Source organism: Coregonus lavaretus (genome assembly GCF_964263955.1).
Source record: "Coregonus lavaretus genome assembly, contig: HAP1_SCAFFOLD_454, whole genome shotgun sequence".
Taxonomy (NCBI): domain Eukaryota; kingdom Metazoa; phylum Chordata; class Actinopteri; order Salmoniformes; family Salmonidae; genus Coregonus; species Coregonus lavaretus.
The window spans coordinates 253720-280023 of NW_028167164.1; the positions used below are offsets into that span (position 1 = coordinate 253720).

At 41.9% G+C, this 26304-nt stretch overlaps 1 protein-coding gene across 1 annotated transcript in view; it reads left to right on the forward strand.

Moving 5' to 3' along the window:
• The window catches only part of LOC311113821 (NACHT, LRR and PYD domains-containing protein 12-like), a gene marked incomplete at its 3' end in the record, with an annotated part of 112380 nt that extends 87587 nt beyond the window's left edge, over nt 1-24793 (forward strand). The window contains exons 8-14 of the mRNA XM_084189118.1: nt 67-240; nt 1249-1422; nt 18765-18938; nt 20164-20337; nt 21227-21400; nt 23185-23231; nt 24267-24793. Of these exons, the coding sequence (XP_084045244.1) occupies nt 67-240; nt 1249-1422; nt 18765-18938; nt 20164-20337; nt 21227-21400; nt 23185-23231; nt 24267-24793 (1444 nt within the window). The remainder of the gene's footprint in view (nt 1-66; nt 241-1248; nt 1423-18764; nt 18939-20163; nt 20338-21226; nt 21401-23184; nt 23232-24266) is intronic.
• Between the last annotated feature and the right edge of the window lie 1511 nt (nt 24794-26304).

Consider the following 26304-nt stretch of genomic DNA (forward strand, 5'->3'; position numbering starts at 1 on the left):
ATACTGCCACTATTTTCACCACCAAAGAATAGCAGTGTGGTTTTAATATGATTTGACTCTTTGCAGGCTGTCAGGCTGTCTAGTCACAGAGGAAGGCTGTGCTTCTCTGGTCTCAGCTCTGAAGTCAAACCCTTCACATCTGAGAGAGCTGGATCTGAGTAACAATGACCTAAAGGATTCAGGAGTGAAGCTGCTCTCTGCTGGACTGGGGAATCCCCACTGTAAACTGGAGACTCTGAGGTCAGTATTCCTGTAGTTGGTCAACAAGTGATAACTGTTCACCAGATCCACATGTGTTTACCAGGCACACATAGTCCACACCATATGTGTTTGGACAGTGAAGCTTACAGTTTTAAATTTGGTGCTATGCTCCAGCATTTTGGATTTGAGATATAATGTTTCATATTAGGCAACAGAACAGAATATCACCTTTTATTTGAGGTTAATGGTGAGAGGTTAGCATGTTTTGTTGTAGCCTCTGTAACTTTCTCACTCATTATTATTCATGATTCATTCATTATTTTTATTAATCATGGCATCATTAGGATTAATTTAGTAGTGTTTAGAAACATGTTATCTACTCACTTAGACAGAAAATTACTCCAGTCATCATCCACCATTCAGTTACTATTGGGCAAAACATAACCCAAAACACAACCAAAACAAACTGCAAATGCAACCAACGGGTTTGGGACCAAATGCTAAACTTTTGACTACTTTAATACACTATAAGTGAATTGGTCAGAATACTTATGACTTCTTCAAATAGGAGGACTTGATACATAAAGTGCTTTCATTTTTCTAAACGGTGAAACAGATATGTATGAAAATACCTTCAAATAAAAGGTGACATTATATACTGTCATCTCATATGAAACATTTGGTCTCAAATCCAAAATGCTGGAGTATAGAGCCACATTTAAAATGTTAGCTTCAATGTCAAAATAGATATGGTGTGGACTGTATACTCAATACAATCTAAATCTGATACCTCACTGTCTGTCTTTTGACTGATACTGCTTTTTAAACTGCTCTGGTCAGTCTACTCAAATATTTGTAATATGCATTTTTCTCCCTACAAGCAATACTTTGGAATTTGTCATTTCTAATAATGATACATTAATATATGAAAAGATATGTAAAGTTTCAGGACACTGATATATCTGAATATGTTGAAAAAATATACTGCCACTATTTTCACCACCAAAGAATAGCAGTGTGGTTTTAATATGATTTGACTCTTTGCAGGCTGTCAGGCTGTCTAGTCACAGAGGAAGGCTGTGCTGCTCTGGTCTCAGCTCTGAAGTCAAACCCCTCACACCTGAGAGAGCTGGACCTGAGCTACAATCACCCAGGCGACTCAGGAGTCAGACTGCTCTCTGCTGGACTGGAGGATCCACACTGCAGACTGGAGAAACTCAAGTATGTAGAGGGTTTATGTCAATGTTCATATCAGACATGTTGGAGTTATCAGGCTAGTTAAGACAAACATTCTGACCACCACTTGGACTAAGTTATATGCTGACATTGTGTGTGTGTGTGTGTGTGTGTGTGTGTATGTGTGTGTGTGTGTGTGTGTTCAAACACTGAACACACACTGGACACACACACTGGACACACACTGAACACACACACACACTGGACACACACACACACACTGGATACACACACACACTGGATACACACACACACTGGACACAAAAACACTGGACACAAAAACACTGGAAACACACACACACAGGACACACACACACACTCACACACAGGACAAACACAAACTTGACACACACACACAGGATACACACATACACACACACACACACAAACACTGGACACACACACACACTGGACACACACACTGGACACACACACTGGACACACACACACACTGGACACACACTCACTGGACACACACACACAAACACTGGACACACACTGGACACACACACACACACACTGGACACACACACAATGGACACACACACACACACTGGACACACACACACACACAAGACACACACACACTGGACACACACACACACTGGACACACACACACACAAACTGGACACACACACACAAGTCACACACACTAGACACACACACACTGGACACACATACACACAGTGGACACACACACACACACACTAAACACTCACACACACACACACACACACACACACCACAAACACTGGACCCACACACACACACACAAGACACACACACACACTGGACACACACACACACAAACTGGACACACACACACAAGTCACACACACTAGACACACACACACTGGACACACATACACACAGTGGACACACACACACACACACTACACACTCACACACACACACACACACACACACACACACACACACACACACACACCACAAACACTGGACCCACACACACACACACAAAAGGAAACACACACACACACACTGGACACACATTCATATCAGACATGTTCAGTTAAGACAAACATTCTACAAAGTTATATGCTGACCGTGTGTGTGTGTGTGTGTGTGAGTGTGTGTGTAAGTTCAGGTGTATCCCTCAATGACTGTCTGTTCTTCTGCTTACCGCTACAGTGTGGAACATGGTGGAGAGAACACAATGAAACCTGGACATAGAAAATGTGAGTGTTGACTGCTGTGAAGAATATGACTAAGAATAAGTCTTAATTCAAGTGAAGTCAAAGTCAAAGACCACCATCATTACTTACTTGGTCATATTAAATATCAGCTGTAGTTCTACAGAAGCACAAATCAGGGACACCAACATTTACAAAGAGTTGCTTTGACAATGTGTGTGTCTGTGTCTGTGTGGCGTGTTCGTGTTACGTTAGAAATGTGTGTGTGTGTTCATGCATGCATACAGGTGTGTGTTTGTGTGTGTCTGTGTGTGTGTGTGTGTAATTAATGGGAATAAGTGTGTTTTATATTACCTTACAGTATAACATATGATCATTCAACAAGTCTCAAAATACCCTAACTTCTCATTTTGATACCTAGAAACATCTACATTAAATGAATTAGTGAAAAGTGAGTTAACATTCTAATGTGAATGATGATGATTTCTAATATTGTGTCTGGTTTCATCCATCAGATGTCTGTGATCTCACACTGGACCCAAACACAGTAAACAGATTCCTCTCTCTGTCTGAGGAGAACAGAAAGGTGACATGGAGGAGAGAAGAGCATCCGTATCCTGATCACCCAGAGAGATTTGAGGACTGTGGACAGGTGCTGTGTAGAAAGGGTGTGACTGGGCGCTGTTACTGGGAAGTAGAGTGGAGTGGGAGTTGGGCTGGTATAGGAGTGGCATATAAAGGAATCAGCAGGAGAGGAGGGGGTTATGACTGTGTGATTGGATGTAATGACAAGTCCTGGAGTCTGAACTGCTCTGACAACAGTTACTCTGCCTGGCACAATAATAAGTCCACTACCTTAGACGTCCCCTCCTCCAGCTCCCACAGAGTAGGAGTGTATCTGGACTGGCCAGCCGGCACTCTGTCCTTCTACAGAGTCTCCTCTGACACACTGACCCACCTGAACACATTCCACTCCACATTCACTGAGCCCCTCTATCCAGGGTTTCATCTTTGGTATGATGGCGCCTCAGTGTCTCTGTGTCAAACACATCATGATGTTTCACTCTAATCATGTTTTTTATGTTTGATTAGAATATGGCATTTACATACACAGAGTAACACACCAGTTTGGGCCAGTTTATTCCTGTAAATAATTACCATGGTAACTCTGTGTCTGTCTCTATCCGTGATCCTGTCAGATAAACCACATACACACTCTCACACACTGGACACACACACACACACTGGACACACACACACACACACACTGGACACACCAACTGGACACACACATGCTGGACACACACACACACACTGGACACACACACACACACTGGACACACACTCACACACACACTGGACACACCAACTGGACACACACAAACACACACACACACACACACACACACACACACACACACACACACACACACACACACACACACTGGACACACACACACACACACACACACACACACACACACACACACACACACACACACACTGGACACACACACACACACACACACAGGACTCACAAACACACACACACTGGACAAACACACACACACACACACACACACACACTGGACACACACACACTGGACACACACACACCGGACACACACTGGACACACACACACTGGACACACACACACACACACACACACTGGACACTCACACCCACTGGACACACACACTAGAGACACACACACACAATGGACATACACAAACTGGACACACACACACTGGGCACACACACTGGACACACACACACACACACACAATGGACACAAACAAACTGGACACACACACAAACACACACTGGACATACACACACACACACACACACACACACACTCAGTACACACACACTGGACACACACACACACACACACACACACACACACACACAAACACACACTGGACACACACACACACACACTGGACACACACACACACTGGAGACACACACACACACACTGGACACATACACACACACTGGACACACACACACACACACACACTAGACACACACACACACTGGACACACACACACACTAGACACACACACACACACACACACACACACACACACACACACACTCAGTACACACACACACACACACACACACACACACACACACACACACACACACACACACACACACTGGACACATACACACACACTGGACACACACACACACACACACACTGGACACACACACACACTGGACACACACACACACACACACACACACACACACACACACACACACACACACACACACACACACACACACACACACACACACACACACACACACTGGACACATACACACACACTGGACACACACACACACACACTGGACACACACACACACTGGACACACACACACACACTGGACACACACACACACACACACACACACTAGACACACACACACACTGGACACACACACACACACATACACACGTTTGGGCCAGTTTATTGCTGTAAATTCATCCGCCGCCATCACCTCATGTTTCAGCATGATAATGCACAGCCCCATTTCGAAAGGATCTGTTCACAATTCCTGGAAGCTGAAAAAAAAAAACAGTTATTCCTTGGCCTGAGTACTCACCAGACATGTCACCCATTGAGCATGTTTGGGATGCTCTGGATAGACGTGTACGACAGCATGTTCCAGTTCCGGCCAATATCCAGCAACTTCACAGAGCCATTGAAGATGAGTGGGACAACATTCCACAGGCCACAATCAACAGCCTGATCAACTCTATGCGAAGGAGATGTGTTGCGCTGCATGAGGCAAATGGTGGTCACTCCAGATACTGACTGGTTTTCTGATCCATGACCCTACCTTTTTTTAAAGTGTCTGTGACCAACAGATGCATATCTGTATTCCTGTCAGTCATGTGAAATCCAGAGATTAGGGCCTAATGAATTTAGTATTTCAATTTATATGAACTGTAACTCAGTAAAATCTTAGAAATTGTTGCATGTTGTGTTTATATTTTAGTTCAGTATAATAAAAAATAGCAGTTCTAAATGTTTTATGTTTGACATGATGTTACTAACAATAAGTCATTCCTTCCTTTCACTAAATGTTAGTAACACTAAGTCATTCCATCCTTTCACTAAAGCTTTAAAGTAACTTTTAATTGACAAATGCCTCATGTCCAAGTTCTGGATTTTGATGAAAGGAAATCCCATATAGCATTCTGGACAGGACTTTGTTATGGCATCTTCTGTTTGGGTGTCTCAGGTCAGGTCTGAGCCATGATCAGAATGTGTCTCTGTGTCTATTTCCAGCCCTGCCATTTCTACCTGTCCTGATCTAGTGTTTCACCCCTGACCTCCTCACACCGTCTCACTGTCCATGTCTGCTTTTAGCTCCCACCTCTACTTCACTGTGTTATAATGGACCTTATGCTTGTTATGTCACCTCTGGAACCAGTTATCAAACATACTGACCTTTCTGACCCTATCCCATGGCCCTACTTTCTACAACTGAACATTTTAATTCCTCTATGAGTTTTGTTTCGTGTCCATTTACTTATTTATGTATTTGTTGTATATTGGGGTTGTGCTGCAGAGCATCATGGGGGTTTGTATGTGTTGAGATGATCACGTTCCAGATAAATGGTTGAACTGATTCCTGTCTCCCGTCTCATCATTATTGAATTGTTATACAGACGTGGTTATGAAACCCACGAGACATAACAAAAGATTGGTGATGAGTAAGTCTGAATCTACAGGAACTATTCTGTCTGGAAGAAGTGGGTTTTTACAACTGTTTAAAACTGTTATTTTCTGTGGTACATTCTAGGCTAATGTTAGCACAGTGTATTGCTAGCAGAGGCAAGTGCATAGTCGAGCTAGCTAAGAAAGAGCGTTAACCAGTGGTGTAAAGTACTTAAGTAAAAATACTTTAAAGTACTACTTAAGTCGTTTTTTGGGGTATCTGTACTTGACTTTACTATTTATATTTTTGAGTACTTTTACTTTTACTTCACTACATTCGTAAAAAAAATTATATACTTTTTACTCCATACATTTTCCCTGACACCCAAAAGTACTCGTTACATTTTGAATGCTTAGCAGGACAGAAAATGGTCTAATTCACACACTTATCAAGAGAACATCCCTACTGCCTCTGATCTGGGGGACTCACTAAACACAAATGCTTTGTTTGTAAATTGTCTGAGTGTTGGAGTGTGCCTTGGCTGAACGTATATTTTAAAAACAAGAAAATTGTCTGGTTTGCTTTATGTAAGGAATTTGAAATGATTTATACTTGTACTTTTACTTTTGATACTTTAGTATATTTTAGCAATTACATTTACTTTTGATACTGAAGTATATTTAAAACCAAATACTTTTAGACTTTTACTCAAGTAGTATTTTACTGGGTGACTTTCACTTTTAGTTGAGTCATTTTCTGTTAAGGTATCTTTACTGTTACTCAAGTATGACAATTGGGGACTTTTTCCACCACTGGAGTTAACATCGTCATGGACGGCAGAAAAGGACTGGATACGGACATCGGAGTGGGAAAACAACGTGATTAAAAAGGAGGAATATACAGTGATTAAAGGAAAGGACATTTATTCAACTGTGAAGACAAACCTTTTAATTAAATCTGCTAAATGAGTGAACTTAGGAGGAAACGTCAGTGAGTGAAGTGAATGAAGATCACATGACTGAGGAAAATATTGCTTTGGTTGAGGACAATAATGAAGTGAGTGACAATCAGGAGCTTATTGAGAAATGAACAATTATTGGAATTGATGGAAACGTTGGACAGTTTGATAAAAGTATTGAACAGTGGAGTTCATATACAGAATGGTTTGAATATTTTGTTCTTGTAAATGACATGGATGAGGACAACATTGTGCCTACATGTTTTAGTGTAATGGGGCCAAAGACATTTAATTTACTAGGCAGCCTGCTACAGCCAGTCAGAACAGGTAATATGACGTATGGGGATATTGTGGAGATACTTAAAGGACATTTTTCACCAGAACCACTAGTTAATGCTGAAAGGTTCAGGTTCCACAGGAGACATCAGGAAGAGGGAGAATCAGTAACAATGTTTGCTGCTGCATTAAAGAAACTACTAGAACACTGTGAGTTTAATGCTGTTCTAAATGACATCATTAGAGAAAGACTAGTATCTGGGCTACGGAGTGAAGCTACACAAAAGAGACTGTTGACTGAAAGTCATCTGACCTTGGCAAAGGACATTGAAATCAGTGTGTCCATGGAACTAGCTGCTAAAGAGGCTCACCAGTTGAGTTCATCAGGAACTTAGTGGGTTCATCTAACAATCATTATCACCAGCTGATACATTTTAATCTCATACCTTCCACCTAGAAAACATCATTTAATAGAAATCACAACCACTCCTCTGTGTGATCTATGTAATAAAGGTGCCTTGGACTCCTTTAATTATATGTACTGGGAGTGACCAGGGGACATGTTTTGGAAAGAGGTATCCTCATACCTTGTTCCCCCAAACTGTTATTACTGAATGATAATTCACCACTGTCATTACAGCAAAGACGTTTAATGTTGTCAGGTTGGACAGCAGCTAAAAAGATGTTGGAACTAAGATGGCAACCACCACACCTCATTGGATCAGCACTTTTATAGATATCATTTATTTAGAACTATCCACTGCTAGGATCCATGGGGCTAGCCAAACAACAATTGCAGCTGAAACCATAAAATAACTCCTGTAGTGGGTTATACCCAACAGATTGACCGTTAATTATCATTTTAGTGCAAATGTGTACCTTTATTTAGTATTTCATTTAATGGAGATCAGGTTGGGTGGGTTAGGGTGGTCCCAGGAGGGGTTGGAGGGTGGGTTGGGGTGGTCCCAGGAGGGGTTGGAGGGTGGGTTGGGGTGGTCCCAGGAGGGGTTGGAGGGTGGGTTGGGGTGGTCCCAGGAGTGGTTGGAGGGTGTGTTGATGCAGCTGAGGTGGGTGATTGTATCTGTGGTTTATTATAATTGTATTTATCTGCAATAACTCGTTTCCATAATATACTGATATATATTTTAACAGTATTGTGTCTCTAGCTGTATAACCATTCCTGCTGCTATTTGTTCTGATATATGTTTTAACAGTATTGTGTTTTTAGCTGTATAACCATTCCTGCTGCTATTTGTTCTTGTCTGTGTTCCTTTCAAATAAATAAAATGTTTCAACAGAGTTTCAACTGAAAATCAGAGACCGGGAAATCAAGTCACATGCTGGTGTAAGGACATGGATTGTTCAGCCTGTGGTAAAAAGGTCAACATCGGACAAGTCTCCAGAAACAAAAAGAGAACAGAGAAATCACAAAAACGGGAAACAAGAAACAGGCATTCCAACGAAAGACACATAGACATGTTCACACTGTTGAGTAAGAGAACACTGAGGTGAGTGACTCATCAGACCAGGAAGTCACACTGAAAATCCTGACTTTTTCCTGGCGGGCCGCACGGCTACTATGTTTCCCCCTTGCTAGAGGGAGAGCCGGTGGGCATGGAGATTGACACAGGGGCAGCTGTATCTCTTTTGTCAGAAAAAATACACTGAAACATCTTCCACTTCAACCAGCGCACCTCGTGTTAAAGACTTACACAGGTGAATCTGTCGCTGTGAGAGGCATCACTGATGTCACAGTTCAGGTAAACAGACAAACTGAAAAGCTGCCACTCTATGTTGTGAAAGGAGACTATGCATCACTACTGGGATGTTCATAGTTGGAGAAAATCACACTGGACTGGCCATCAGTGCATACAATGACACATGGAGACACAGACCTACCTGCCATCTTAAAGAAACATGGAGAAGTCTTTAATGGACAGCTGGGTAGTATGAACGACATTACATGGAAGCTTAGCATTAAGCCAGACAGCAAACCAACGTTTCTGAAAGCAGGACCTGTACCTTATGCTATCAGACCAAAGGTCAAGGCTGACTTGGAGGCTTTAGTCAAGAACAAAGTACTGGGGCCGGTCAGCATGAGTGAATGCATGAGCAACACCCATCTACCAGTCCTTAACACTAGAACCGCCTGTTCTTTCAGCATATAAGAACCCGCTAGAGAAAGTTACCAGGCGTCCACTTTAGCATATGCATCAGATGCATATCAACCAGCAAGGTGCAAGGTGTGCAAACATGGTTTGTTAAATAAACGCTTGATAAATAGTGCATCATATATTGTAAAGGATTAATTGCATGAAGAAATATTTGTGAAAATATATCAATAAAAAAATAACAACAATAGTTAATTAAACAAAATAGGCCTATAGCCTATTTCTGTTTCCCTTACAATAAAAGCATTACAGTGTAAACCATTTAATCAACTTTATTTGTAGATTCAATTAGTAATAGAGTTAATAAAGCCGATTTATAGTTTATTTTGACAAAGTACAAATGAAAAAAGTATAATAATAATATAACCAGCCAGGTGTTCAGTTGAAATGATTTGCTGTATTCCTAAACAAAAGCACCAGTGCATGAACAATTGTAAAGGATGAATTGCATAAATAAATATTTGTGGAAATATATTGATGACAAGATATAAAAACAATAATGTGTTGATTGTTTCAGACACTGTACCGAGCCTTTACACATGAACCAATTACGTCTTCTCTTTATGCTTCGGTTCCACAAACAAATCAAATCGGTTCCCTGCACACAGTTTTCATTGGCCTTGTTCGGTGTGCACCTGCCGACTTGACATTGTGTATTTTTCCCCAGTGGGAGCTGTGGTGCTTGGGGAAGAGGGAGAGCAGGACCTGCTGTCTTGACATTGTGTATTTTTCCCCAGTGGGAGCTGTGGTGCTTGGGGAAGAGGGAGAGCAGGACCTGCTGTCTTGACATTGTGTATTTTTCCCCAGTGGGAGCTGTGGTTCTTGGGGAAGAGGGAGAGCAGGACCTGCTGTCTTGACATTGTGTCTCCTTTTTCCCCAGTGGGAGCTGTGGTGCTTGGGGAAGAGGGAGAGCAGGACCTGCTGACTTGACATTGTGTATTATTTTTGGGGGTTCCACGTGTCTCAAAACCACAGTCTCAGACAGTCTCCCACTCGGCTGGTCTGGTTTCATCTTTCCCCAGATATGGAAAGACACTGAGTAAGTTGGTTTCGACATCCACGGCTAACCAAAACTAAAGTTACATGCATCATTATCAGTTTCTATCTGGTTTCTATTGGCCATTCATCCATTGACGACAGAATATTATGTTACTAGTTGTTGCTTAGTAGCCAGAGCAATGCTGGCACTGGAGTGGTCAAGTGCTAAATGAATGAACAGCAGGGATGTTGGTGAAAAAGTGACATTTGGAAATAGAGCTTCACCTCTTGAATGTTGAGAGTTATTTGATAAAGGTAAGTGTCATAGAAACTGCAGAATATGCTCTTTCAGATACAGCACTATATAGAAATCACAATGTTTTACCTGCATGTGACTCTGAAGGAGGATTTGATAAAGAGATGCTCCTTTCCCTGCATCTGTCAATTATAAGATGCGTCCATCTCTTCATGTACAATTTGACCACTGATAATATTGTCACTCATCAGATTATTGTCAATGTAATCTGGTCTATAGGCTAACTCTTATCATGTGTGAAATGAGTTGAGGTATAGTTCAGGTGTAGTTTTGATGGGCCGGCTGTGAGGCTGACTGGCATCAGTTCGTTTCCCGCTCATCAACTTTGATAGACTCAAGTATATGTTTTGCATTATTCTAAAGGCATTCTGCAACATGTAGCATGTTTTCATTTCCCTTCCAATACATTTGATTAGTAATAGAATTATAGTATATAAAACAGTCACATAACCGCTTATTTTTACAAAGTAAAACATAAAAGAGAAATGTATCAACCCACAAGGCGTGTGGTCAAATGATTTGCTGCTGATAAACAGGCATAACACAAACTCATCATTACACTATTGTTCTAAATGAATTCAACATCTGCACCCTCCTTATCATTCAGTTAGGCCTAATTTAAATTCAATTGTGAAGTAAGGTGCACAACTATCGCCCATTCATCCATTTGTCATTTATTCAGTGAGGAAAGAGAGACTCATTAGTGGCGCATTGTCTTGGCAGATTAAGTTGGGAATAGGTGTGAAAACAACGGGTAACAGGGCATAGAATACTTTTCTGTTTGTGGTTAAAAAATTCGGACAAATGAGCAGTGTAAAATACAAACATTGAGGAAAAGTCAGGGAGCAGGACATAGGTTTTTTTAGGGTCTGATTCTAGTGTTAAAAGGCAATTCCTCCACTTTTCAACCTCATATTCATCCTCTCCAGCACCAAAACAGTGTCTATATTTGTGAAAACAGCACGTTTCTATGATCTGTAGTTAAAAAGACAAGAAGAAAAGTCTTTACAAAATGTGACATAAAAGTAAAACCAGTGATTTCCACCTGCAGTGAGTTTCTAGTTTCCAGCCCAATGGAGTAAACCCAGTGATTTCCACCTGCAGTGAGTTTCTAGTTTCCAGCCCAATGGAGTAAACCCAGTGATTTCCACCTGCAGTGAGTTTCTAGTTTCCAGCCCAATGGAGTAAACCCAGTGATTTCCACCTGCAGTGAGTTTCTAGTTTCCAGTCCAATGGAGGGGATTTTATTGCTCCCCACACCACTGCAAATCTGATTGGGTTTGAACATTTCTGGTTTTAAAATGTTTAAACTTTTAAATTAGGTCTTCGAGGATTACTTTTTAACTTTTTATTTTTTTCTACAAAACTTAGAAATGCAACATTTTTCACATATCAATTTTCACATATGATCTTCTTTTATTTTTACGGCTGCATTGGACCTTTAAAGGTAGTTTTTTTTTAAAATATATATATATATATAGTTTGCCTCCACAGCAACATGGACACCTGCATACTGTCACATAACCAGAGGAGGCTGGTGGAGGAGCTATAGGAGGACAGGCTCATTGTAAGGACTGGAATGGAATTAATGGAGCGGTATCAAACACTTAATTTATTTATTCAATTTCAGCCATAAAAATGAACCCGTCCTCCTATAGCCCTTCCCACCAGCATCCTCTGGGAAATGTCTCTGTTCTGGTAAAAGAGAAGTAGATAGTATCACATGTTGTATCTACATGTATCTACATTAAACCACAGGTCCTGTTCTTGTGACTGATGGGGAAGAGTGGGGTGGAAAGGCTTTTGCAACACTACTTTAGTTAGCACAACCTTGTGACTAATTTTACTTCCTGTTTGAGATACTTGGGAGAAATTCACTGTTATCTTTCTACCTTCCCATTACCTTCCCCCCATGTCTTATATTCACTGTTATCTTTCTACCTTCCCAATACCTTCCCCATGTCTCATATTCACTGTTATCTTTCTACCTTCCCAATACCTTCCCCCATGTCTCATATTCACTGTTATCTTTCAACCTTCCCAATACCTTCCCCCATGTCTCATATTCACTGCTATCTTTCTACCTTCCCAATACTTTCCCATAGAGTGCATTGTCCTTTAGTCTCTATGGGCCAGATGGCCAGTTGGTGAGGGCTACAGCATGGGGAAAGAAACTGTTCAGATGGGGGTCTATAACATCCAATCACATAGGTTTACAGCAGCTGACAGTTGCAACGTCATTGCTAATAATGCAAACTGCCTTGGTTTAGATAAAGACAAGCTTTGTACAGATGAAGGATCTTAATTTAATCAGCCTGTTGCAGGAGAACTAAAACTTGTTGTGTATTTGAGGGTTAAAAAGGCTTCTGACGTTTGTAATTTCCACTTTTCCACCTTTCCCTTTTGAAAAATGTCAATTCATTATAATCCACATAATAATTCAAAATGTCGTGTTGCTTCAGGATTATTTTCCTGCTGTAGCAAACGGGCTCAAATTAAGATCCTACATCTGTAGCAATATACCTGTCTTTAATGTACATTGCTATATTAGGAGGACATGATTCTCTTTAGACCATTGTTTCTTGACCATTTTACATATTTTATTTATTTATTTACATATTTGCACCAGTTTCCTCATATGAAATTAAAAGTAAGTGTGTAGCCTACGCACTTACAAAATGGCTGTTGAAACTGTGGGACACATTTCTCTGCAACATTAAAATTAGGATAAATGTGTTGATTTGAAGGAAAGACGGGCAGACTCTGGTAAGTCTAGGCTACATAGAACTATTATATTAGAAAGTTAGGTTGTTTACAGACATTCAATAGTCAGAGTAGGTTAGATATATGATCACTCATCATTATGACCAACCTGATGGTCTCTGTTGGAAATGTGAAACATGTCATGCCAAGGCTACATGCTCTGTCCTGCTACTGGTAGGCCTGTAACGTTATGGGAACTGATCTGAACAGGTTTAGGCTGGTCATCTGTAGGCTATAGCTGAGGTATAGACCTCCATCTGCATATCACTAACAAACCTCTGTTATATATTATAACCTAGCCTACTTTACATAATATAACATATCTTACTTGATGCAAAAATACTTTCTGAATGGATCAATGATTTCCCCTCAGATCAATCATGCCTGTTTTAGCCCTTCTGTCTACATTCTCAGAATCAAAGACAACAAATGGCCGACTTTTAATGAATACAAATAAGTGTGAGACATGGCCTTGTGTTGCTGCACTGTCTATAACTACCTTAACAAACAGTGACTTATTATTATTATTGACAGTTAACATGGAGAAGAGATGTCACAACCAGATGTTCATCTGATTGCATTAAATCACCTGACTGTTTCGATATGTCTGTTAGTAAATGTTTTATTTCTAAGAGATAATTATTAAATGAGAACAATGGACATTCTAGAATGAGTTGTCATTGTGTTAACTACAACCAACATGCTGCATCTCTGTTTAGGGGTCAGTGGTCTAAAATGAGTGTGTCTGGGGAGAGAGAGGAGGGGGTCCCTGCCTCTAAAATAACTCTCTCTGGGGAACCTGACACCAAAACTAAGAGGTGAGTTTGTCGACAATTTTTTTACATTCGTTTTTTCATCAGAAATTATTTATTCTGGGTACCTTCAATATTACGCTTTGAACACACCGACTGTGTCATTGATAAAATAGTATGCAGCATCATTTAAATATGTGTGCAGCAAAAGTTAAACTTTCACCTTCTGCTACCATTTCTGTCAACCTGTTTACGCATACAGTTTGACGCATACTTTCGATTAATCCAATTTATGCACCACACAGAACGCACTGCAACTGCCTCTGCAACGCAATGCTGCAAGGCAAACACAGCGTTCCATTGGAAATGAATATACTTCTGGTGTACCAAAATCCAAAGACGCAGTCGGTGTGTTCAAAGTGTTACTGATCTCAGATTTTAAGTTAATAGATTTTAGATTTCTAAGAGATGTTTATCTGATTGCATTAAATAACCTGACTGTTTCGATATGTCTGTTAGTAAACGTTTTATTTCTAAGAGATCATGGATAAAAGAGAACAATTGACATTCTAGAATTAGTTGTCACTGTGTTCACCACAACCAACATGCTGCGTCTCTGTTTAGGGGTCAGTGGTCTAAAATGAGTCTCTCTGGGGAGAGAGAGGAGGGGAGCCCTGCCTCTAAAATTAGTCTCTCTGGGGAGAGAGAGGAGGGGGTCCCTGCCTCTAAAATGAGTCTGTCTGGGGAGAGAGAGGAGGGGGGCCCTGCCTCTAAAATGAGTCTCTCTGGGGAGAGAGAGGAGGGGGGCCCTGCCTCTAAAATGAGTCTCTCTGGGGAACATGACACCAAAGCTAAGAGGTGAGATGACAATTTTATTTACATTTATTTCCAAAATAAATAGCTATCTTAAGATGAATGCACTTACTGTAAATCGCTCTGGATAAGAGCATCTGCTAAATCAGGAGTTCTCAATCCGGGTCAGTGGAGGTACTGCAGGGGTTCTGCAGCACCCTGACTGGACTCGTTGCAATGGAAGACATTTGATAGAATTTTAATACGACACGACCACTTTGCCTACTCTTAATTATTGCCTAATATAATGGAATGCATATTTCTTTAACCAATTCTGATGGTTGTTACAAGCAGAATGTTGACAATATTACCATTATACCAACACACTCTTCACACCCGTTTAACAACTCTAAATAGCTTTGGCATCGTAGGCATCATGGTCCCTTGTCAATAATGTTGCATACAACTTTGCATACAATGTTCATTTTCATCGAACACATATTTCGCCCTAGATGCCTTCAATTGCCCAATTTATAGCCATGGCCAATTTATGATTCAATTTTTAACAACGTGATGTTGCGCTCCAAAGGGATAACATGAAAAAACATGATGTATGTAATTAAATAATCATAAGAAAAATGTGTTTATTATACACTTAGAAAAGAAGGTTCCTTATAGAACCAAAAAGGCTTCTATCACTTCCTTAATATATGGAACCACTAAAAGTTAGATATATTTTTGGGTTCAGTGAAGAAGAACCTCTAGAGTTCTGATCAACGATAGGTGAATGTTTTGAGGATGTGAACCCAGCAGCCTTCCAGTGGTCAGATCAAGCCCGCCCGTTTTTTCCAGCGCCCGGCCCGGGATTCGAACCAGCCACCTTTCTGCCATAGGTCCAACTCCTGCCACTGCTCCAACTCCTTAGCCGCTGGGTGAAAACCTGAGTTTATCTTCAGAAATAAGCATGAGTTAATCTGCCAAAATGAAGACAAAATTCTATGCATTCATTTATACCCATAAGAGTAAAATGTCTTAATTCTCAGCACTTATACGACCAATTTTCTACTCTAAAATACTTTGTGGATATGGGCCCAGACAGATCTCAAAATATTGTTATAAAAAAAACTTTGAATGTTTGTTTTACATATAAAAATAAATAAATGAATATTACTAATGTAAGCCAGTGTAAAGACTGGGTGATGTATGCACTCACTAACTGTAAGTCGCTCTGGATAAGAGCGTCTGCTATGTGATTAAAATGTAAATGTAAATGTATTGTGTTGCTCTGCTCATGTCCGTGTTCTGGAACTGTCCGCGTCCACGCCCAGAACTGTCCGCGTCCACGTACGGTGTGGCGCCAAGCATATTGTCCAGTTACGCGCTGAGTGGACTGAGGTGATGTTGGGGAATAACGACGTAGTTTGTTACAGTGTTGAGACGCCAAAGTTTATTGTTCAATTTCCTTTTTGGTCAGTGACAGTATGAGTGTAGCCAGATCCTTTTCACTCGCTATTCTTGTTTAATTGTGTGGTTCACCGGATTCGTCATCATCCTCGAGGGACAGACAAACGACCTGCTAGTTAGCCAAGCTAGTCGGTACAGCTAGCTAAGCTAGCTACTCTACCAGCAGCATCCTAGTTATCCTAGCTACCACTACATCATCACCGGCTGCCTGCATTTCTTGTGGACCATTGGAGCTCCCGGGTTGTTTCTTCCACCTGTTAAATACCGTGGAGGGCTTCTCCCTCTCTCGTTGACGGATGCTGGCTTCCTACGCTCCCTCTGTCCGGTTCTCCTCTCTTCACTAGATGGACGGTAACTTTAGTGTTTAACCCCTCTGTGTCCAAGGACTGAACTTTTGAATATTATTTTCGGGGAGCCTCAAGTGACATTTTTTACAACGTTTATTTCTGATAAAATTAGTTCATTGCATCCGCCATGGAGCCCAGTTTCATAATATTACCTTCTGTCCCTAGTTATGAAGTAATCGCGAAAAAACAGGCCTTATGTTTGGTCATTTTTCACCCTACCAGCTCCTATTAGTTCTATTGAGCTCCGTGACACCGACTCGCCTTCAGAACGTTCTATTCCCAGTCCATTGTTCTGCGTCACAATGCCAGCTTCACTATTGTTATCAATGAGACCTGCCTGCGTTACCCCTGTAGGTTTACCTCAGGTAACTGATTATTAACAAGGTTTCGGCTACTTGGTGAGCATTAACCCTGTAGGTTCACCTCAGGTAACGTATTATTAACAAGGTTACGGCTACTTGGTGAGTGTTAACCCTGTAGGTGTACCTCTGGTAACTGATTATTAACAAGGTTACAGCTATTTGGTGAGTGCGCACACTGTTCACCTGAGTACATGTTGTGGTCACCAATAGTGAGGTGAGACACAGTTTAAGAGGCGATGGCTGGCGGATAGCCATCAAACATTAAAAAAATTTTGGTCATGGTTAACCATATTTGTTTTAAGAAAGAAGTGTACAATCTAAACAAAACGCATGTCCCTGTCCACTTTTTCAAGATGTGGCCGATTTAAACAGCCAGAAGACATTTTTTAATTAAGTAATAACAATTTATTTGACGACTTGTTGTTTCTAAATGACTGCTGGGTAATTTGATATGCATCGAAATCTTTGTTAGTAGGCATCAAATTGAGCGAATGCTGCGCAGGTTCACTGAGTTGCAAACCAAATGGGTATAATGGGGTGATTGTTGTCTAATCGGGTGGTCTAGCTAATGGATTTGTAGATCTGAGGCAGTTGCTACCTCAGATTATGAGCCTAGCAAGTGTCATGAATGAGTTATGTAGCACCCACAGACGGCCACAAGGAGGAGCAAGAGTGCCATAAACCCATACTGTTTTTTGCCATATAAACCCTAAACCTAACATTCATTCAAATGTATTAATAATGCACTCATTGTTCACCTCGTTGTCGGCAAGGAATATGGGACCAAATACTAAACATTTGACTACTTTAAAACACAATAAGTGAATTGGTCAGAATACTTATGACTTCTTCAAATAGGGGGACTAGATACATAAAGTGCATTTATTTTTGAAAATACCCTCAAATAAAAGGTGACATTATATACTGTCACCTCATATGAAACATTTGTTTTAAAATCCAAAATGCTGGAGTATAGAGCCACATTTCAAATGTTAGCTTCACTGTCAAACTAGATGTGGTGTGGACTGTATACTCAATACAATCTAAATATGATACCTCACTGTCTGTCTTTTGACTGATACTGCTTTTTAAACTGCTCTGGTCAGTCTACTCAATTATTTGTACTTTATATTTTTCTCTCTACAAGCAATACTTTGATAATTTGTAATAATGATACATTCATTTATGAATAGATATGGCAGGTTTCAGGACACTGATATATCTGAATATGTTGAAAAAATATACTGCCACTATTTTCACCACCAAAGAATAGCAGTGTGGTTTTAATATGATTTGACTCTTTGCAGGCTGTCAGGCTGTCTAGTCACAGAGGAAGGCTGTGCTTCTCTGGTCTCAGCTCTGAAGTCAAACCCCTCACACCTGAGAGAGCTGGACCTGAGCTACAATCACCCAGGAGACTCAGGAGTCAGACTGCTCTCTGCTGGACTGGAGGATCCACACTGCAGACTGGAGAAACTCAAGTATGTAGAGGGTTTATGTCAATGTTCATATCAGACATGTTGGAGTTATCAGGCTAGTTAAGACAAACATTCTGACCACCACTTGGACTAAGTTATATGCTGACTGTGTGTGTGTGTGTGTGTCCAGTGTGTGTGTGTGTTTGTGTTCTGTGTGTGCACGTGTATCAGTACACACACAGAACACACACACACATATGCACACACACACACACTGGACACACACACACACACTGGACACACAAACACCAAACACCCGATACACCACACACACACACACACACACACACACACACACACACACACACACACACACACACACACTGGACACACACACACACTGGACACACAAACACACACTTGACTCACACACGCTGGACACACACACAGGACACACACACACACACACACACACACACACACACACTGGAAACACTCACACACTGGACACACACACTGGACACACACACACACTGGACACACACACAAACTGGACACACACACACACACACACACACACACACTAGGATTATTTTAGTAGTGTTTAGAAACATGTTATCTACTCTCTTAGACAGAAGATGAATCCAGTCATCATCCACCATTCAGTTACTATTGGGCAAAACATAACCCAAAACACAACCAAAACAAACTGCAAATGCAACCAACGAGTTTGAGACCAAATACTAAACTTTTGGCTACTTTAATACACTATAAGTGAATTTGTCAGAATACTTATGAATTCTTAAAATAGGGGAACTAGATTCATAAAGTGCTTTCATTTCTAAATGGTGAAACAGATATGTATGAAAATACCCTCAAATAAAAGGTGACATTATATACTGTCACCTCATATGAAACATCTGATCTCAAATCCTAAATGCTGGAGTACAGAGACACATTTAAAATGTTAGCTTCACTGTCAAAATAGATATAGTGTGACTGTATACTCAATACAATCTAAATCTGATACCTCACTGTCTGTATTTTGACTGATACTGCTTTTTAAACTGCTCTGGTCAGTCTACTCAAATATTTGTACTATACATGTTTCTATCTACAAGAAATACTTTGAAAATTTGTCATTTCTAATAGTGATACATTCATTTATTAATAGATATGTTAAGTTTCAGGACACTGATGTATCTGAAAATGTTGAAAAAATATACTGCCACTATTTTCACCACCAAAGAATAGCAGTGTGGTTTTAATATGATTTGACTCTTTGCAGGCTGTCAGGCTGTCTGGTCACAGAGGAAGGCTGTTCTTCTCTGGTCTCAGCTCTGAAGTCAAACCCCTCACACCTGAGAGAGCTGGATCTGAGTAACAATGACCTGAAGGATTCAGGAGTGAAGCTGCTCTCTGCTGGACTGGGGAATCCCCATTGTAAACTGGAGACTCTGAGGTCAGTATTCCTGTATCACACAATGAACACACACACACTGGACACACATACAGGACACACACACACTGGACACACACACACACAATGGACACACACACACTGGACACACAGACACACACACACAAGGATTAATTTAGTAGTGTTTAGAAACATGTTATCTACTGTTAATAATGATGCATTCATTCATGTATATACAGTACCAGTCAAAAGTTTGGACACACCTACTCATTCAAGGGTTTTTCTTTATTTTTACTATTTTTTACTTTGTAGAATAATAGTGAAGACATCAAAACTATGAAATAACACATCTGGAATCATGTAGTAACCAAGAAAGTGTTAAACGAAATTCTTCAAATAGCCACCGTTTGCCTTGATGACAGCTTTGCACACTCTTGGCATTCTCTCAACCAGCTTCACCTGGAATGCTTTTCCAACAGTCTTGAAGGAGTTCCCACATATGCTGAGCACTTGTTGGCTGCTTTCCCTTCACTCTGCGATCCAACTCATCCCAAACCATTTCAATTGGGTTGATGTCGGGTGATTGTGGAGGCCAGGTCATCTGGTGCAGCACTCCATCACTCTCCTTCTTGGTAAAATAGCCCTTACACAGCCTGGAGGTGTGTTGGGTCATTGTCCTGTTGAAAAACAAATGATAGTCCCACTAAGCCCAAACCAGATGGGATGGCGTATCGCTGCAGAATGCTGTGGTAGCCATGCTGGTTAAGTGTGCCTTGAATTCTAAATAAAACACAGACAGGGTTTAGGGTCATAAATATATGAATAGATATGGCAGGTTTCAGGACTCTGATTTATCTGAAAATGTTGAAAAAATATATTTTCACCACCAAAGAACAGCAGTGTGGTTTTAATTTGATTTGACTCTTTGCAGGCTGTCAGGCTGTCTAGTCACAGAGGAAGGCTGTGCTTCTCTGGTCTCAGCTCTGAAGTCAAACCCCTCACACCTGAGAGAGCTGGACCTGAGCTACAATCACCCAGGAGACTCAGGAGTCAGACTGCTCTCTGCTGGACTGGAGGATCCACACTGCAGACTGGAGAAACTCAAGTATGTAGAGGGTTTATGTCAATGTTCATATCAGACATGTTGGAGTTATCAGGCTAGTTAAGACAAACATTCTGACCACCACTTGGACTAAGTTATATGCTGACTGTGTGTGTGTGTGTGTGTGTGTGTGTGTGTGTGTGTGTGTGTGTGTGTGTGTGTGTGTGTGTGCGTGTGTGTCTAGTGCGTGGGTCCTGTGTGTGTGTGTGTGTGTGTCCAGTGTATGTGTGTGTGTGTGTGTGTGTGTGTGTCCGGTGTGTGTGTGTGTGTGTGTGTGTGTGCACGTGTATCAGTACACACACTGGACACACACACAAACACACTGGACACACACACACACACACATTGGACACACACTGGACACACACATACTGGACTCACACACACACACTGGACACACACACACACACACACTGGACAAACACACACACACACACACTGGACACACACAAACACACTGGACACACAAACACACTGGACACACACACACACAACCACACACACACACTGGATACACACACACACACACTGGACACACACACACACACTGGATACACACACACACACACTGGACACACACACACACACACTGGACACACACACACACACACACTGGACACACACACACACACACTGGACACACACACACTTGACTCACACACACACACACACACACAAACACACACTGGACACACACACACACACACTGGACACACACACACACACACACACACTGGACACACACACACACACTGGATACACACACACACACACTGGACACACCCACACACACACTGGACACACACACACACTGGACACACACACACACACACACACACACACACTGGACACACACACACACACACACACTGGAGACACACACACTGGACTCAAACACACACACACACACACACACACACACAAACACACACTGGACACACACACACACACTGGACACACACACACACACACTGGACACACACACACACTTGACACACACATACACACACACACTGGACACACACACACACACTGGACACACACACACACACTGGATACACACACACACACTGGACACACACACACACACAATGGACACACACACACACTGGACACACACACACACACACACTGGACACACACACACACTGGACACACACACACTGGACTCACACACACACACACACAAACACACACTGGACACACACACACTGGACAGACACACACACAGAGTGAACACACACACACACAAACACACACTGGACACACACACACTGGACAGACACACACACAGAGTGAACACACACACACACTCAAACTGGACACACACACAGACACACACACACACTGGACACACACACACATACTCACACTGGACACACACACACACACTCACACTGGACACACACACACTCACACTGGACACACACACACACACACATACACACACAATGGACACACAAACTCACACAGACACACACACACACACACACACTGGAAACATACACACAAAGGAAACACACACACACACACACAGAGTTGACACACACACACACTCACACTGGACACACACGCACACAAAAAGGAAACACACACACACACAAACACTGGACACACACACACTCACACACACACACAAAAAGGAAACACACACACACACACTGGACACAGACACACACACACACACACTGGACACACACACACTTGGACAAAGTTATATGCTGACTTTGTGTGTGAGTTCAGGTGTATCCCTCAATGACTGTCTGTTCTTCTGCTTACCGCTACAGTGTGGAACATGGTGGAGAGAACACAATGAAACCTGGACTTAGAAAATGTGAGTGTTGACTGCTGTGAAGAATATGACTAAGAATAAGTCTTAATTCAAGTGAAGTCAAAGTCAAAGACCACCATCATTACTTACTTGGTCATATTAAATATCAGCTGTAGTTCTACAGAAGCACAAATCAGGGACACCAAAGTTTACAAAGAGTTGCTTTGACAATGTGTGTGTGTGTGTGTGTGTGTGTGTGTGTGTGTTCAGGATGTGTGTGTTTGTGTGTGTGTGTTCAGTGTGTGTGTGTGTTCAGGATGTGTGTGTGTGTGTGTGTGTGTCCAGTGTGTGTGTGTGTGTGTGTGTATGTCCAGTGTGTGTGTGTGTGTGTGTGTCCAGTGTGTGTGTGTGTGTGTTCAGGGTGTGTGTTCAGGATGTGTGTGTGTGTGTGTGTGTGTGTGTGTGTGTGTGTGTGTGTGTGAGTGTGTGTGTGTGTGTGTGTGTGTGTGTGTGTGTGTGTGTGTCCTGTGTGTGTGTGTGTGTGTGTGTGTGTGTGTGTGTGTGTGTGTGTGTGTGTGTGTGTGTGTGTGTGTGTGTGTGTGTTCAGGATGTGTGTGTTTGTGTGTGTGTGTGTTCAGTGTGTGTGTGTGTTCAGGATGTGTGTGTGTGTGTGTGTGTGTGTGTCCAGTGTGTGTGTGTGTGTGTGTATGTCCAATGTGTGTGTGTGTGTGTGTGTGTCCAGTGTGTGTGTGTGTGTGTTCAGGGTGTGTGTTCAGTGTGTGTGTGTGTTCAGGATGTGTGTGTGTGTGTGTGTGTGTGTCCAGTGTGTGTGTGTGTGTGTGTGTCCTGTGTGTGTGTGTGTGTGTGTGTGTGTGTGTGTGTGTGTGTGTGTGTGTGTGTGTGTGTAATTAATGGGAATAAGTGTGTTTTATATTACCATACAGTATAACATATGATCATTCAACAAGTCTCAAGTTACCTTAACTTCTCCTTTTGATACCTAGAAACATCTACATTAAATGAATTAGTGAAAAGTGAGTTAACGTTCTAATGTGAATGATGATGATTTCTAATATTGTGTCTGGTTTCATCCATCAGATGTCTGTGATCTCACACTGGACCTAAACACAGTAAACAGATTCCTCTCTCTGTCTGAGGAGAACAGAAAGGTGACATGGAGGAGAGAGAAGCAGCCGTATCCTGATCACCCAGAGAGATTTGAGTTCTGTCCACAGGTGCTGTGTAGAGAGGGTCTGACTGGGCGCTGTTACTGGGAGGTAGAGTGGAGTGGGAGAAGGGCTGGTATAGGAGTGACATATAAAGGAATCAGCAGGAGAGGATGGGGTAATGACTGTAGGATTGGATACAATGACAAGTCCTGGAGTCTGATCTGCTTCTACAACAGATACTCTGCCTTTCACAATAATAACCCCACTACCATAGACGTCCCCTCCTCCAGCTCCCACAGAGTAGGAGTGTATCTGGACTGGCCAGCCGGCACTCTGTCCTTCTACAGAGTCTCCTCTGACACACTGACCCACCTGAACACATTCCACTCCACATTCACTGAGCCCCTCTATCCAGGGTTTAGGGTTTATGTTGTTGACACCTCAGTGTCCCTGTAAATAATAACAATGGTAACAATCACTCCTCAGTGTCTCTGTGTCAAACACAACACACACACACACACTAAACACACACACACACACACACACACACTGGGAACACACACACACACACTAAACACACACACACACACACACACACTAGACACAAACACACACACTGAACACACACACTGGACACACACACACTGGACACACACACACTGGACACACACAAACACACACACACACACACTGGACACACACACACACACACTGGACACACACACACACACACTGGACACACACACACACTGGACACACACAAACACACACACACACACACACACTGGACACACACACACTGAACACACACACTGGACACACACACAAACACACTGGACACACACACAAACACACTGGACACACACACACACACACACACACACACACACAAACTGAACACACACACACACACTGAACACACACACACCATCACACCGTGAGTGTTGCTTTACCACTCTCCATCACACCGTGAGTGTTGCTTTACCACTCTCCATCACACCGTGAGTGTTGCTTTACCACTCTCCATCACACCGTGAGTGTTGCTTTACCACCCTCCATCACACCGTGAGTGTTGCTTTACCACTCTCCATCACACCGTGAGTGTTGCTTTACCACTCTCCATCACACCGTGAGTGTTGCTTTACCACTCTCCATCACACCGTGAGTGTTGCTTTACCACTCTCCATCACACCGTGAGTGTTGCTTTACCACTCTCCATCACACCGTGAGTGTTGCTTTACCACAGAATAGCATATTTTAATTTGATTATGTTACTAGTTTTTGCTTAGTTGCCAGAGCAATGCTGACGCTGGAGTGGTCATGTGCAAAATACATTGACAGCACAGATATTGTTGAAAATAGTGATATTTGGAAATAGAGCTGCACCTCTTGAATGTTGAGAGTTATTTGATAAAGGTAAGTGTCATAGAAACTGCAGAATAAGCTCTTTCAGATACAGCACTATATAGAAATCACAATGTTTTACCTGCATGTGACTCTGAAGGAGGATTTGATAAAGAGATGCTCCTTTCCCTGCGTCTTTACGTTCAGCTCAGCGGTCTCCCCACCCTGATAATAAAGTGTTTTATTGGTATCTTCCACTAGATGGCAGTAAACACCTGCTGTAGCTAGACTGCAACAGTATGTGTCCGGTTTCTTGGTCCTGGTGACTCCTGGGCCCTTATTCATAAAGGCAGTGTCTCAGAGGAGGAGTGCTGATCTAGGATCAGGTCCCCCCTGTCCATCTAATCTGTTTCATTATGATCTAAAAGGCTAAACTGATCCCAGATCAGTACTCCTACTCTTTATGAATACTGTCACAGGTGACTCCTCAAGATGAGGCTCATGATTTATAAGTTATATTCTTCAAGAATGAATTAATATAATTAAATGAACTGCTTTGCCATGAACAGATCTGTGAGGTCTTAACTTAAAGGTACTATATAGACCTTATGGTTATTTTAATG